The sequence below is a fragment of the Schistosoma mansoni genome, chromosome W (genome assembly GCF_000237925.1).
Source record: "Schistosoma mansoni strain Puerto Rico chromosome W, complete genome".
Taxonomy (NCBI): Eukaryota; Metazoa; Platyhelminthes; class Trematoda; order Strigeidida; family Schistosomatidae; genus Schistosoma; species Schistosoma mansoni.
The window spans coordinates 53,757,612-53,773,473 of record NC_031502.1 but is presented as its reverse complement, the minus strand read 5'-3'; the positions used below and the strand labels follow the sequence as shown (position 1 = coordinate 53,773,473).

At 29.6% G+C, this 15,862-nt stretch overlaps 1 protein-coding gene across 1 annotated transcript; it reads right to left on the bottom strand.

Moving 5' to 3' along the window:
- Positions 1–295: 295 nt before the first annotated feature.
- Smp_204020 (uncharacterized protein) lies at positions 296–1,504 on the bottom strand (the record flags this gene model as incomplete). Its single annotated transcript, XM_018790162.1, has 1 exon — positions 296–1,504. The coding sequence occupies one exon, from the start codon at positions 1,502–1,504 to the stop codon at positions 296–298; it is 1,209 nt and encodes a 402-aa protein (XP_018655533.1).
- Positions 1,505–15,862: the final 14,358 nt, after the last annotated feature.

The window sequence follows — 15,862 nt, the reverse complement described above, 5'->3', positions numbered from 1 at the left end:
TGCTCACTTGATTATCTTTGATTCATTTTTTAATATATTCTCTAATTATTGAAAGTTAAATTTAAAGATACAATTGAAAAAATATATAATTCCATTCATATTATTCCATTAGTTGCTGATTAGTAACGATAAACAAGTAAGGTATCTGAATGTAAGTATATTTTACATCATCATCACTTGCATTTTTGACTGATATATATTGTACAACATATGTATATATTTACAATTATTGTTTATTGAATTCCTAAGTTAACTGATAGTCAGGAGATAAAACACAGAATCACGATCCTTCTTTTTAAAATATCACCTCTGATTGATTCGTTAATACTTGTCTTGTTTGTCTTCTTGCATATCTCCATAATCTTACAGATTCTTGTCGAAAACGTCTACTCATTATTAAATATATAATTACATTAGCACATGAATCTAATACAACTAAACTTTTTAATGCATTTGTTACTAAATCAAATTGTACACGATCAAATTTATATTCAAATGTTACACAAAAAAATACTGGTGCTTCAAATAATATAAATACAACTGTTAATAATGTAATCATACGTGTAGCTCTAGCTTGATTATGTAATCGACGTTCATTTAATTTATATTCTAATAAAATTTGTTGTTGTCTTGTATGTGTATAATCATTTTTTGATGTACATGAATAATCACGATTATTACTTATGATATTATTAGTAGTAGTATTATTAACAGTATTACCAGTATTATTAATACTATTATGCTCAGTCTTATTATTATTATTATGAGTTGTTTCTAAGCGTCTTGTCATTCTATCTGATACATTATGATGATTTAAATTTGGTAATTTATGACGTAATAATGCAATTAACATAATGATAGTTGTTAATACAACAATTAATATTGGTATAGCTGATTGAAATGTAAAAAATAAATCTTTTACAATACGCCATTCTGAATTTGGTATCAATAGAATACGATTATTTTGATTTAAACATATATCAATATGCATTTCAAATAATCTTAATGCACTTAATATAAATCCAGTTAATATACAACTTATAGTAAATATAGCCATCCATTTTGGTTGAAATAAATGTGAATAAGTTTTACGTGTTATCATTGGTTTTGTTATAGCTATACAACGTGCTAATGATATTAATGTTATAGTCCAATTTCTTGAACATAATGCACCACCAATAAATATAAAACATGTTATATGTATGATAGTTTTATATAAATTTTGTTCATCATTTGGAAAATTAGTAGTATAAAATAATGATATTAAAAATATCATTGAATTTAATAATACTTCAAATATTGTTAATGTGATTAAATTAATACGCATTGAACCTAAACGTATTGCTTGAGGTCGTGTTAATACAGTTAATGATAAACAACTAATTATTAATGCTATAGGACTTAAAATAACTAAAAATATATAAATTGGTGGTGTATATGCTAGTTCACTTTGATTATATGCAATGTATATAGTACAATTATCATTGTAAGTAACAAAATTCATTTTATTTGTATATTTTTTTTGAGGGGTTTTAAAAAAGGATTAAATGGATTTAAAATAAAAGTTTGTTTGAATGAAATAAAATATTAAAATATTTTTAAAGTTTTCTTGATTATGTAAGTGTATTATTCATTTCATTGAAAAGGATTCAAATGGAATGGTTTGTTTTTTTTTGTTTTTTTTTACGAACGATAATATCCTGAAATTAACCAATCAAATTTTGACAGAATGATAATTTTACCTTATTGGTTAATATTTTATAAAAATGAACCAATAGTAATTCGCTGATAACATTTTATAATAAGTGAGAAAATGATTCAAATTGTGCAAACTTTTTGATCGAGTTAAAATGTTCTTTTGCCCTATTTCAGTTTGAAGAAATTGGTAACATTTCAGTCAAATTTAAAAAATCTCAGTGTTAACCTATATATATATATATACTGCTTGTTTGAATCTTCCTATTGATGTTCATGATTGCAATCACTTTTGACATATTTGAATTGTGTACGGATTGCCTCGATATTACCTGAAGTCAGAAGCATTATAAGCAAAACTGGATAGTGGCTAGCAGTGAAATTCAAGACGCCCATTGCGTCGTGTCTAAGAATCGTCAGCTAGATGAACCTGCATCCTAAGGCTTATGTTCACTTTGAGACTCAAACTCGAATGATACTAACTAATTACAGTCATAAACATCAGTGTGTAGATTCAAAAAAAAAACAATAAAAAAATGAATTAAAACTTCACCCCACTACACAAGGTAGTAGCGATCTGGATTTTGTAGCTAAGTAGACAACGCGATGACGTTCGAAGAGAATAGTACTGGGTTCGGGTTCCGAAGTAAACATCAATTCTGGGATGCAAGCACTGCTAGCATTCATCCATCTCTTCTCATTGGTAATGTCATTAAAAATCTGTAAAATCCTACCTTTTCCAATTATTGATAAGTTCAAGTCTTTGTTACAAAATCCCCTCGAAACGTAAGCTATTAAAATAATTGGTAATCATCATTGATGATCTGTTAAAATATCTAATATATATATGTCAACTTGGTTTGACTTTTTAGGCTACATAAATTACCGTGATATTTTAATAAAGGGCTTATAGCCTATCACCTCTTTAGATATTGCAATGGTAAGTAGTTCCATATTGATTGGTAGTAAGTTTTATTTTCTGCCTTTTTCTATAGATAGAGAGGAAAAGGAATTACAGTTGGAGAGCTCCATGAAAAAAATTTTAAATGCAAATATGGATAAGAAACTAAACGAACAGATTTCTGTTTACCGATAAATATATTACACAATTAATTCTGAAATGTTGTTTTAAATTTTCTCCTTAGTTAGTTTGTGATTAAAGAGTTTGCCTAATTGAAAGGCATTTGTATACCTAATAACTCGTTATTATTATGCGAAGTATAGTCTGTATGATAGTTTTCTGTGACAGCTACAGTCTAGTACTTCATGTCCATTATGGAAATGCGTACTGTTAGGTTTTTTAAATTTATTTATAATTATCTCTTCCTTATGAATTAAACTAATTTGTATGGCACAAATTTGTTTGAAAATGTAGAATTGCTAGAAAATGTTTAATTAATGTCTCATTGTCATCATCTGCATTTCCTGATTCTGGTCATTTTTATATATAGTTTCTTCTAAAAAGTAATTTAGTTGAATTCATTTTGTCAGTTATGAATTGAATAAATGTCTATCTTTTCTGTGGTAACACCCAGAAACTGGAGACCCATTTTAGCAGAACAGACTGTACACACAACTTCTACTCCGTAAGAGTTGTCAAATGTTGGAATTCGCTGCCGTCTGAGCTAGTCCAAGCGACTTCTCAGGAGTCCTTTAAAGGGAAACTTGACCTATTCTTAAGGACTAAGGATAACATATTATTATGATTTACCAATTTATTTATTTCCCTTCTATTATCGTTAATATACCTAGGTTCCTGCCTGGAGGTATTGGTGATCCACCGCTACTGGACACGGAAGCCCGTTAAGCGAAAGCTTCTTCTATTCCGTTCACAACCATTTGAGCCATTTTGAAATGGCTTTTTATGATATGTTATTTGTCTATGGTTTGTCTCTATATTTTCATTTTGTAAATCATACCACTTTCAGTTAATCAACACTGAACTTATAATGTTTAACTTAATTAAAAATTTATATCTGACTACAGAACCATTGAGACTACAAACAAAGCGGTTATTCGGTAATTATTTAGCTTTAAGAAAAACTACAACAAAGATAAAAATTTGGAAAGTAACAATTTGCTAAAATCCATTTTATCTATGTCTAATTAAAAGACACAAAATGATGTTTAACATTGTAATAGAGATAGGTCAACACTTTAAAACTTTACAAAGATAATATCAAAAGCCAGTACATTACATACATACTTTCATCTATAAATAGTTCATTTCAACTGGATCTCTATTTTCGTAACTGTTTACTGAATACAGCTCATTTTTCATTTGATGAATTAATCTTTGATAGAATAATTAAATAGTCAGTCATATTATTGTTTAGAAATATTCTATTCGTTTTAAAAGATTAAAATATATGTGTATATAACTGAGAGGATTTTTATGTTTATAAGACGGTAAATGAGAAATGACCATTCTTATTTCCTAGTAACAATCGGTAGACTATACCACAAAAATAATGCTTTTAACTTTGTTCTGAAACTTATATAGTTCAGATGTAAAAGGCAAAATATAGCAATATTAATATAAATTATGTATAATAGTATAAATGTACTTAAAGACAGTTACTGATTCTATGGTTTAATTTATAGAATAAAATATATATTTAAAAATGGAAGATGGATAGCAGTGGAGTACAGGTCACGAGTCTCGTCCTATTTGAGACTCATCATCTGGATTCACCTGCGCCCCAGAGTGAACATCAATCTTCCATCATTGCTTATAATGCTTGTGAATTGAGGCAATATCGAGGCAATCCGATTAGGTTGTATATATGCCAATAAGTGACTATTCAATTATAGTCCTAAATATCAATGGGAAGATTTAAATGAACAATACAAAATGAATAAAATATATATGTTTGGAATAATTAGCTGGCATTATTTTGTGAAAACAACTAGTGTTAAATGTTTCAAGATCTTCATTTAGTCACTAAAATTAAACTCTAATTATGCCTTTACTGATAGCTATATTCAAAAGCGATTTCATAAATAATTTATGGTATTAATCAAGCCACAGTAGAGAGGAAACATTATCATTTCATCAAGTAATGGATGCTTTATATTGCAGATTATTTAAAGTCAAAACTAGTGACTTTAAATAAGCGGCATAAACGCAATGTGCTTGGGGAACAACATGTACGTCTTCTGTTTAATCCCATTCAAGGCATTGTGTTTGAGCCCTTAATTCATTTATGTTAATACAGGATGAAAATTTTTAAAATATAAACATCCACAAATTCATAGAAAATAAAAAAATATAACGATTTCGTATTCCAATTAATTAGATAAAATGCAAACTAGTAATGTTGGTGAATTAACTCCGCCTATAGCTCTTCGGTAGTTACTGTTGGTCCTAAGACCGTGTAAAGGAGGGTTGGTTAATTACATTCTGTTTGAATAAATAATTCACTTGAAAGAATTTTTAATTTATAGATTGAATAATCTAAACAGTAATAATTATGAATAAAGTATCATGGGAAATTCCTAATCATCAGAAGGTGGTTTTGTGGAGATTTTAATAATTTCATATAGTTGAGATCATGAGTCGATTGAAGCTAGACCACCATGGAAAACCTGGAAGTACTGGACGACCGTTTCGCCCTACAGTGGGACTCCTCAGCAGTGCGCATCCACAATTCATAATTACCATAGATACAAAGTGTTAAAATGATTAATCTGTAATGTACAATTCAAATAGTTCATTGTATAAAGAATGAGATTTTATTACGTTTTAACATAGAATAGTCAATGTTTATTTAAAGTTCTACTATCCAGATATTCATTTATATATAACCTATCTACACTGATTAGGAATAAGTACATCAGTAATTTCTGTCTTTGTTAAGGATAAAATGTTCTTTAACCAATCTCTATTGTGTATATCTTTTCGTAAATTTCATTTAAATATACATTCACATTGTGATGGATGTATGTTGAATAGATTATCCTTTCTAGTTATTTATCTCCCAATTTTTTTCAAACCATACAATCATCAACCATTATGAACAGTCTTATCTTTATACATTACAGTGACTGCATACATAATTTCATTCTCACAAATGTTTTGTTTGCATCTGTGAATTGATATCTCATTCAGCTTAAATAAGCTTCTTATCACTGGGTATTTTTTTGGTAATCATCATTATAAGAGAGGACTATATACTACCAAAACTATCAGAAACATATTCTAAGACTGTAAGTTTATTTAGAAAATATTAATTAGGACTAAAAATTCAATTTAATAACTGCATGTCATTGAGAGATCTAATTGTGTTGGTCGGTATTCAATATTATCTTTAAACTTCGTATATTATTCGTCCTGATAATCGTTACTAGGTAACTCCCCGACGGTGTATAAATCAGAAGGCGAGTACGAAGCGTTGATTACGTTTATTATTGAACCCTGCACAGATTGCCAAAATTACAGACACGTTAAGCAAACATGAAAGAGTGGTAACGAAAAGCAAGCGAGTGAGAGAGCGAGCGATCGATCAAGTGGATGAACGAGTTAACGAATGTGTGAGTCCGTTCAATAAGTTAACAAAAGGTCTTAACCAAATGGATTGTGAACAAACTCAATTATACGTGAGCTGTCATTTAAGAATATTGCTCAGTGATATGACAGGATTGTGATTCTTGATTAACATTATTTCCGTTTGTTTAATTTAAATAACTATCACGATTACTCTGTGTAGAATTTTGTTTAGTTTCCAGTGTGATATTTTACTCAGTATAACGTTGGTTTATTTTAGTATCATGTTTTATTCAAGATATGACATACTTATATTCAGCATAATATGCAGAGTGCGAATTAGTTATACTTTCGTTTCTGTGACTTTTGTGAATTACTAATCATATGTGTATACAAATCAACACATAAATGAGCGTATTTTCGATCAGGGTCATAGTCTTGTTTTGGAGTGAATACATCTTCACTTGTACCAGTCTTGATGTACCAGTACTATTAATGTTATTTTATTATTTTGTCTATACTTGCTTAAGTTCTGTATCTTAGTTTAGCGTAGATAGTGTTTTCCTTGACTATATAGACATTTATATGCATATTTTTCAACATTACAAACATTTTGCTGGTAAACAGAACATTTACCTCTAACAAATACAATAAAAAAAATATATTACTTATAAGTAATATACTCTCCCAACCGTTTACGAATCTAATGAACATATTTATGCTCAGTAATTGTACTCATCAACAATCTTGTATGATCAGAATGAATCTTCTAGCCAATACTCAAGAATCCTTGTAGAATAGTTTAAACTAAGTAGGCAATTAAACTATCTTTTTCTTTTGTTTAACCCAGGAGATATCGAATATATTATTTTGTATCATGAATCCCAATCCTTTTGCATCAGCATGTATCAGAAAAGTCTTATTGCAGTTGTTATTTACCTCATCATTTCATTTACTAAAGTTGTTTAGAAGCAGTGTACACTTTAATATTAAAATAAGTTCATTTTAGTTTATAATTTTTTCCAGTGAAATATGTTAAAGAAATTTTTCAGGAAAACCAGTTAGACAAGTCGATGAACACATAATAATATGGCGAGACTATAATTTGTGAACGAGCCAATCAGAAGCGTCTGAGGGATTTCAAGGTCACAGCGCCAATTTCAGTACCTGATGCTCATGTACAATCGGTTCACAGAGGATTTTGGAGAAAACATGGTAATTGAGCGGTTACAATAAATGGGACTACTAAGAAGTTCCTTTATTTGTAATTGCGATAATCAGTTTACTTTTAGTCCTTGCGCAGACTACCCTGATGATGTTATCTTTCGATGTAATATATGGTAGAGGAAGTCTGCTAGAAAAGGAACTTTCTTCTCTCGATTCAGATTGAGACTGAGGCAAATTATAATAATTGCTGTGAACTCCTTTTTTGCCTGATCAAAATATTGTCACACACGAGAAACATTACTTAAGAAATAGATGGTCCAGTTGATGAGGAAGTTAGTTTCGAACTCATTTGTCGTTACTGTTTTCATAAAACTGAAAACAAATAATTAATATTAGATTAATGACCTAATTAAATATTGACTGGACAATATTTTTATTATGTTCATGAAATGTAGGTATATTATATTTTAAACAATGTTTAAAATCTAAGATACCTGATGCAATGGGCATAGAATGATCTTCAAAATTGAGTTATCTAATTCTACATAATGAAATAAATCATGTATACTTTGATGAATTCGTCAACGTTAAATCTATGTTTGAAAGGTACATTCATTCCTAATCAAACTTTGCTTGAGTTAACAATAAACAGGTTCAAGAATCAACTAACTATTTACTTACTGTTGATATTACAGGACATTTACCACTTTGTAAGTTTACATCTAAAACAATAACCCGTTGTGTTAGCTTCTAGTTTTTGTATTTTTAGAACCAGATTTAATTAATTTTTGTAACTGAACAAAAATAAACTTCATTGACTGAACATTATTTTCTAACATGGATGGTGGCCAGCAGTGTAATCCAGAACGTCCAATTGGTCCTATTTATGACTAATCTAATGGATGTATCTGCCTCCCAGAATTGATATTCACTCCAAAGCTCAAGCCCGAAATCTTCCACTTAAAACAAAATCGCGTTATTCACTTAGCTGCTGAATCCAGATAGCCATTCACTTATACAACACGTATAGAAACCAAGATTAATCAAACTTCAGTGGAAAATGTTAACAACGGGATAATTCAAAGCACTTCAAATTGAATTAGATCCATTATTTAACCTTGGATAATGTTATAATTGAAACTTTATTCCCCATTTTACAGTTTATTCACAAGACAAAGCTGATTCATTCCTTTTAAATACTATACATAGTACTGTGGTGAACGAAGACTTAGTAGTGAAGGCCGGTTTATTGTTTAATGCAGAATCACAGAATGTTCTCGTAAAATATGCAAAGCATACATTAAATACATCATTTGCACATCTTCCATCAGTTGTCTCTTATGAACTTTATAGTTCCTTCATTCCTGTTATCATTATAATTACTGTCTTATTGACTTCAATCGAATGTTCTCAATCTTCTGCTACCAGACATTGAACTTCTGAATGATGTTAAATACTCCTTATATCTGTCAAAAGTAACATACACCTCAGTACTATAATCAATAATAATAATGTAACGTTAATTACTAATTATTACTTTTTACCATTCGACTCTGAGTCACAGCCTTTTTTAAGATGAAGTAATTACTGACATGACCGTCATATTCAAATAGGAAGTAGGTGAAACAAGGTTATAGCTTTCAGTTTATTTATTACAAGTTGAATACTTCAACTAACTATTCACCTCTCTATCAAAATCTTGAAAATATACTTTCTTTAATAATCATCAGAACCTAACAATAACAACAACAACAGTAACAGCAGCGAAAACATATAAGGTAACTCTGTCAATAGAATAAATAGTATCATAAAATTTTGTTAATCAAAATATTCAACCCATATACCATTTCATAGATTATGTTTACATATTTTAAGGGTTATGTGTTATGTTAATTATTTTACGGAATAAGATTTAATGTTGTTTACCTTAGAAGTTTTATGACTTTTCTTTTCGTCTATTGTATAATTAATTTTTTTCATCTCATGTTTTCTTCTTTATAGATGAAATAATAATCCAGTTCCTTTCATTGAATGATTCACTTGCATGTGTAACATTCTTTAATCATTTATGAAGACTGAATTCACTTGGTATGGTTTGTTTGAATCTTCCTATTGATTTTTAGGACTGCAATTGATCAGTCTCTTATTGGCATATGTGCATACTGTGCGTATTGCCTCGATATAACCTTAATTCACAAGCATTATAAGCAAAGATGTACAGTGGCTAGCAGTGGAATCCAGGACGCGCGTTTCATCCACTGCTAGCCACTGTCCATCTTTGCTTATAATTTATGAAGATTGTTTTATTCATCAAAGAATATTTGATAGGTTATATTATCTGATGTAGATTATGTTTAAATCTAATAGAACATTTCATGAGTTTACCTCATTATCAATAATAGTATCTATCCTCATTATTGACTATTTATTAGATGAATTACTTACTGACGCCTGTTACCCCCAATGGAGCATAGGCCGCCGACCAGCATTCTCCAACCCACTCTATCCTGGACCTTCCTTTCTAGTTCTATCCTGTTTTTGTTCATTCTTCTCATGTCTGTCTCTTTTTCTCGGCGTAATGTGTTCTTTGGTCTTTCTTTTCTTCTTTTGCCTTCAGGATTCCATGTGAGGACTTGTCCTGTGACTCAGTTGGGTGATTTCTTCACTGTGTTTCATATCCTCTTCCAGCGCTTCTCCCTGATTCCTTCCTCCACTGGATGGAATCTGGTTTGTTCTCTCCCACAGTAGGTTGTTGCTGATATTGTCTGGCCAATGGATTCGAAGTATTTTGCGTGAACAACTGTTAATAAACACCTATATCTTCTGAATGCTGGATTTCGTAGTTCTTCAGGATTCCACCCCATACAGTAGAACTGTCTTGATATTTGTATTGAAAATTCTGATCTTGGTGTTGATTGACAATTGTTTTGAGTTCCAGATGTTCTTTAGTTTTAAATATGCTGCTCTTGCTTTGTCAATCCACGTTTTCACATCTGCATCAGATCCACCGATTGGATGAAGTACTATAAGAATTATATGAATTATTCAGTTAAATCAGCTTTGAATAAAACTAAAACTTATTAGTGATTCACTGATTACAAATGGTGCTATATTTAAAGATGATTGATGTTGATAATCTAATATGATAACTTCTAATCTTGTAATCAGAGTATAGATAATACCTACCGTTAAGGTTCTGGGTTTGAAACCGTGTATTATTTCGGGTTATTTTTTTATTATTTTTTCTCATTATATTTCTAAAAAAATAACTGTTTAATTCTCCATTATTTTCACTGACTCTTTAATAAATACCATTTTGTGACTAAAGTTCACTTAGCAACATTACTATCACAATAAAATCTAATCAAGTAGTTGTTTATCTTATTGTGTATAGTTTTTATCTACATACCCATGAAATATTACCTATTTAAACACTGAGTTCATACGAATAAACAAATGGAATATAGAAAAGACGGTACATTCTGCTTATTTGAATATGTATCCAATGATTACATTATTCAAATGTTTTTACCTGTAAATCATGTTTAAATACAAGCTAATAAGAAAGGAAGTTTTTGATACAACATTCAAATAACTTTACTTATTCCATCAGAGTTTGCTTTATAGATTAAAAAAAACCAAAAACTAACTAATATGCGTTCATGTACTGAAATAATTTAGATAAACAAAGAATCAAATCTTTCTTTGGAGATCTATTTACATTTATGCATTCATAAATCTAACTGAATTATTTCTACCAGTTTATATGTATTATATTAGTATATTAGTTAAATGGAGAAACATGAATAAAATTCCATACAGTATACAAAGAAATGAGTTTATGAAAAGGAACAATAGTATATGTAAAAAGAACCATACTTAGAAGTACTAGTTAAGCCGTTTTTGTCTGTTCATCTAATATTAATAACTGATATACTCTTTTGAAGATCACTATGATACATCGTCTAATGAAGAAACTATCCTTCGTTATTATGTAAATTTTTTTCAATCAACAAAACTTCTTTTGATTCACTTTTCCAATGTTTGATTGAATCTTCCTATTGATGTTTAGGACTGTAATTGATCAGTTTCTTATTGTATAGAATCATATATTCATTAATTCTAATCCTAATTTCTATAATTTCTTCTGTACTGAATATATTATGATTATGGTAATTAACTGGTATTGATGTTCTATAAAAAAATAAATACATTTGCAGAAATATACAATTAGCCGGCAGGGTCAAATTTAAATGATAAACGATGATTATTTACTTATTTGTTGTTTCCTAAACTCTATTTTTGATTATTTAAAGAATAGAAGGGGGTTTTCTGAAGATTTTAGTAATTTTATATAGTTTAGATAATGAGTCAATTGAAGCTAGACCACCATGGAAAACCTGAAAGCACTGGACGGCCGTTTTGTCCTACTGTGAGACTACTCCACGATCCCGCATCTCACGAGTCCCACAACAGGACGAAACGACCGTCCAGTGCTTCCAGGTTTTCCATGGTGGTCATATAACTATATATATAAATAAGACATACATATGGTATACTACTAATTGAGAAACTGGATGTTGTCATAAAATGTTTGAATAACTCTTTGCCCGAAATATCCATATGTCGCTACTCATGTGGTCTTAGTAACACTTTACACTTAGCGAATTCAGTATAAACCAAATGTTGTTCATCTTCCATTGAAGACTAATCAACTAATGAATAATTTCCCTAAACATGAAGAAATATCCTTATACTCAATTATTATAAGTATCTAATGTAAATGAACTATAAACTAATTAATCTTTTAAAATGTATAAATTACCAAATAATAAAGCCCAGACTAATCACTGCATATATATTTAACATATTGCTTAGTCCATTTTACGTTTACAATGTATAAACTCTATGAGCAAATCAACTGTTATTGTCATGATCGCAGAAGAATGAATTCTTTTGAGTTTTCCCTAATTTTCCAAGGCAATAAATATAATTCCTCATTATTTTTGTTAGAATACATGGTATACATAAATTGTTATCCTCTGTAGGGGCTTGTATCCTACTACTTACCCACTTATCAACCTTGACTGATTTTATGTAGGCGTATGTATGTTCACTTCTTATCTTACTCATCATATGTCGGTAACTTATTTTTGTATGACTATAAATATTTATTCACGCTTGGCTAAATTGAGTTGGCTCACTCTCCTCCATTGCGCGTCATTTTGTTTTGTTTCACCATCTAATCACCAGTTATACTAAATATACGTACTCAAAAATCCATCCTCGTATTTGACTTATTTAATTCCGTTAATAATTAACGTGAGTTAAGTCGATAATTATATTCGAGGATTGATGACATGCATATTTTGATAATATTATTAACATAATCAAATTAGAGTCTAATATTCTAAGGCCACCAACCCTTATCATGAGTTCAAATGTATTGATGTATCCATAAACTAAAGAAAATAAGTATTTCCTCCATAAAATGTTTTCCAATTAAGCTGTCATTTTCAACTTCACCATATTACTTTAGATTACAACAATTATTTTCCATTCTCTTCCTCTTCTCTTTCAATTCATTCTGTCATAAATTGATCATAACAATATACTATTCTTAATGAGTTGATGAAACATAAAGATTAGCAACATTATAGTCAAATATTTATGATTAGATTAGAGTTAATACAAACAAATGAAGCTAAGGATGTTTTTTCTCTAAAATATATAGTTATCGTTTCTTAATAAGTGAAATTAAAATACTTTGCCAATTCTCTTTATAACTGTTATATCCCGTGGAGAATTATGAATAGTAACTCTGAGGACTATTTATGGATCAATGTGATATGTATATTTCCTATTGTATAACTGCTAAGCAATTTAACTATTCGTGTTCCTTTTATTATGAGCTTTATTTTGACCCATAGACTATTATTATACAATTAACCATTCTTGAGTTATCCCCAGTCTTTTGATTAATGTTCCCCCTATTCACAGCCACATTTGACCTAATCTTGTACAAATGTTATTTTCTATTTTATGGTACGATTTAGTCAGTTTGATTGGTATATAAACTCAGTATGTTTGGGAATAATGATTCATATAGCAGAGGCTGTTATTGGTGCTGTGGACTTAACTAGCTGGGTTAGGCAGATAGCAGGACTGATAAGTACTCAAGACTGCTCATATGGCTTTTGTGTATCATTGGGTGATCAATAAATTCACTGCTCTCTCGTTGGTGCGAATCAGGGCGCGCACACACTCACAAATTATAACAATAACTTAAAACATTTCTTTTTGAGGTCATTAAAACAATGTGATACATGTAGGTATCATAATCAAGTTTTTATTTGATAATTTTGAATAAATTGAGCATTGGGTAGATTGTTATTAATAAACTCATATATTTGTAATATCCTAATGAGTAGAACGATTAGATTTTCTGACGTTTCGTGACTTAGTATAAGCCACTTCTTCAGAGAACAAATAACCAAATTAAACTTGGAATAATTTTAATTTGGTTACTTCATTCTGTATTCTTTACCATGTTCTTTGTTTTCTTCGAAGTGAATTATTCTAAAAATGAACATACGGCAGTTATTTTTCTCTAAATTGAAAAATGGATTAGAATTATTTTTGTTGTATGTCTGTAAGCATATCCATCTGTTATTAAGAAATTGAAAACTGATAAATGTAATAGTTGTGATGGTTGATAAATTCGAACAGAGTGTAATTAATGAAAACATCGAAAAACTAGTGCAATATCTTTTTCTATCATAAAGTGACTTATAGTAATCACTGTGTTTATGAATTAAACTCAAGTTAAAGATATTACATGGCCACATCAATCTATAGAAAAATCATAACTTACTTAGATTGTAAGATACACTCTGTAGTTTAGTTGGTTTTTATCGAAAAGTTAGCAACTATATATTCGTATAAATACTGCTGATAAAAAGCTGACGAACTAGAAATTGATATTTCGGGTTATTGAACAGTGAGGTAGAAATTTCCCTCTTCTACATTTTGATTCGTGTTGAAATGTAGTTAGAAGAATCTCTTATGATTATCTATCTTTTTGTTAATACAATCAAGACAAATTATTCAGACGTTATTTTGTTGTAGTTTTTATATTGCTTAAAAATGTATATAAAAGGTGGAATTCGTTCCTAAATGTTTACACGTTTCAGCCAAATGTCAGAGTTTGTCTTCTGATATTTCGAAGTTCAGTAAGATAAGAGATTCTGGAGAAACAAATCGTATTGACAGTGGGTTCGTGCAATACCAGTATAATTCTGTTTCAATTATCAAGTTAAAATCCACTCAATCATATCATCTTCAATAAATGATCGATAAATTAGTATGATGTAAAGATAATCCAAAGAGAGAAATGATAAACAGATACATTTGCCTAGTATAAATGATAACTTACATTTACAAGGACGTATTTAAGAGCTTCATAAGTATTAGAAAAGAAATACTTATACATCGAATGAAATTTCTAAACTGTGTAGTCAACAACCTTTACGGTTTATTTACTAATCACAAGAGTAAATTGTATACAGTCATATGAACTGTAAAAACCTATTACAAACAAATACCCCATAAATTATGTCGGTAATAATTTCTCCATGGTTAATAAACCCTTTTTATGTGCAATGTATTATTTCCAATCATAGATGACAGTTTCTACTAATTGTTTAATTAGTTCATGCTGTACACTTATATACACATTGAATATTTATTTAACCTTAAAATTATAGTTTTGTCTTTCTATCCATGGTGCCAAATAGATATTAGTTGGGGAAAAACTAGTGTAACATCATCAACAGTTGTGGAATGTTTCATATTGAAAGACTGAATGATGGATATATATATATATATATATATAAACGGCGAAATTTTAATATATGTAAAAGTTTAAGAAGTAAGAAAACCTCGTAAATATTTCTATCTATGTGCACATACTAGAAAGCATGTCATCTACGCAACTCTAATCAGTTCCTTTCTTCTATAATCTCCAATATTTGATAGTATCTTACTTATTTACTTACTTACTTACTCCTGTTACCCCTCGTCGAAGAGCATAGGCGGCACACCAGCATTCCCCATCCAACCCTGTCCTGGGCAATCCCTTCCAGTTCTTTCCAGTTAACAGTATCTACCATATATAAATACTAAAAGTTGATAAGCTAAAATTAAAATTTTTTAAAAATTCACAATAAAATTTGTTCTTAAAATCAGAGTTGTGAGGGAGTTTTGAAACTTCATATCAACTGAAATGATTCATGATATTTTTTTCCACAAATAATTTTTTAGTTAAGCTTCAGTTATTATGTACTCAATGCAGTTTTGATGTTTAAATCCTGTGTAATATACACTCATATTTAATAATGATTTTCTCTGTTGAAATTATAGTTGGTTATTTATAACTGTATTAGCTGAAACTCTTGTTATCTAAATGATAGTTGAAATCGTGATTCAATTGAAGCTAGACCACCATGGAAAACC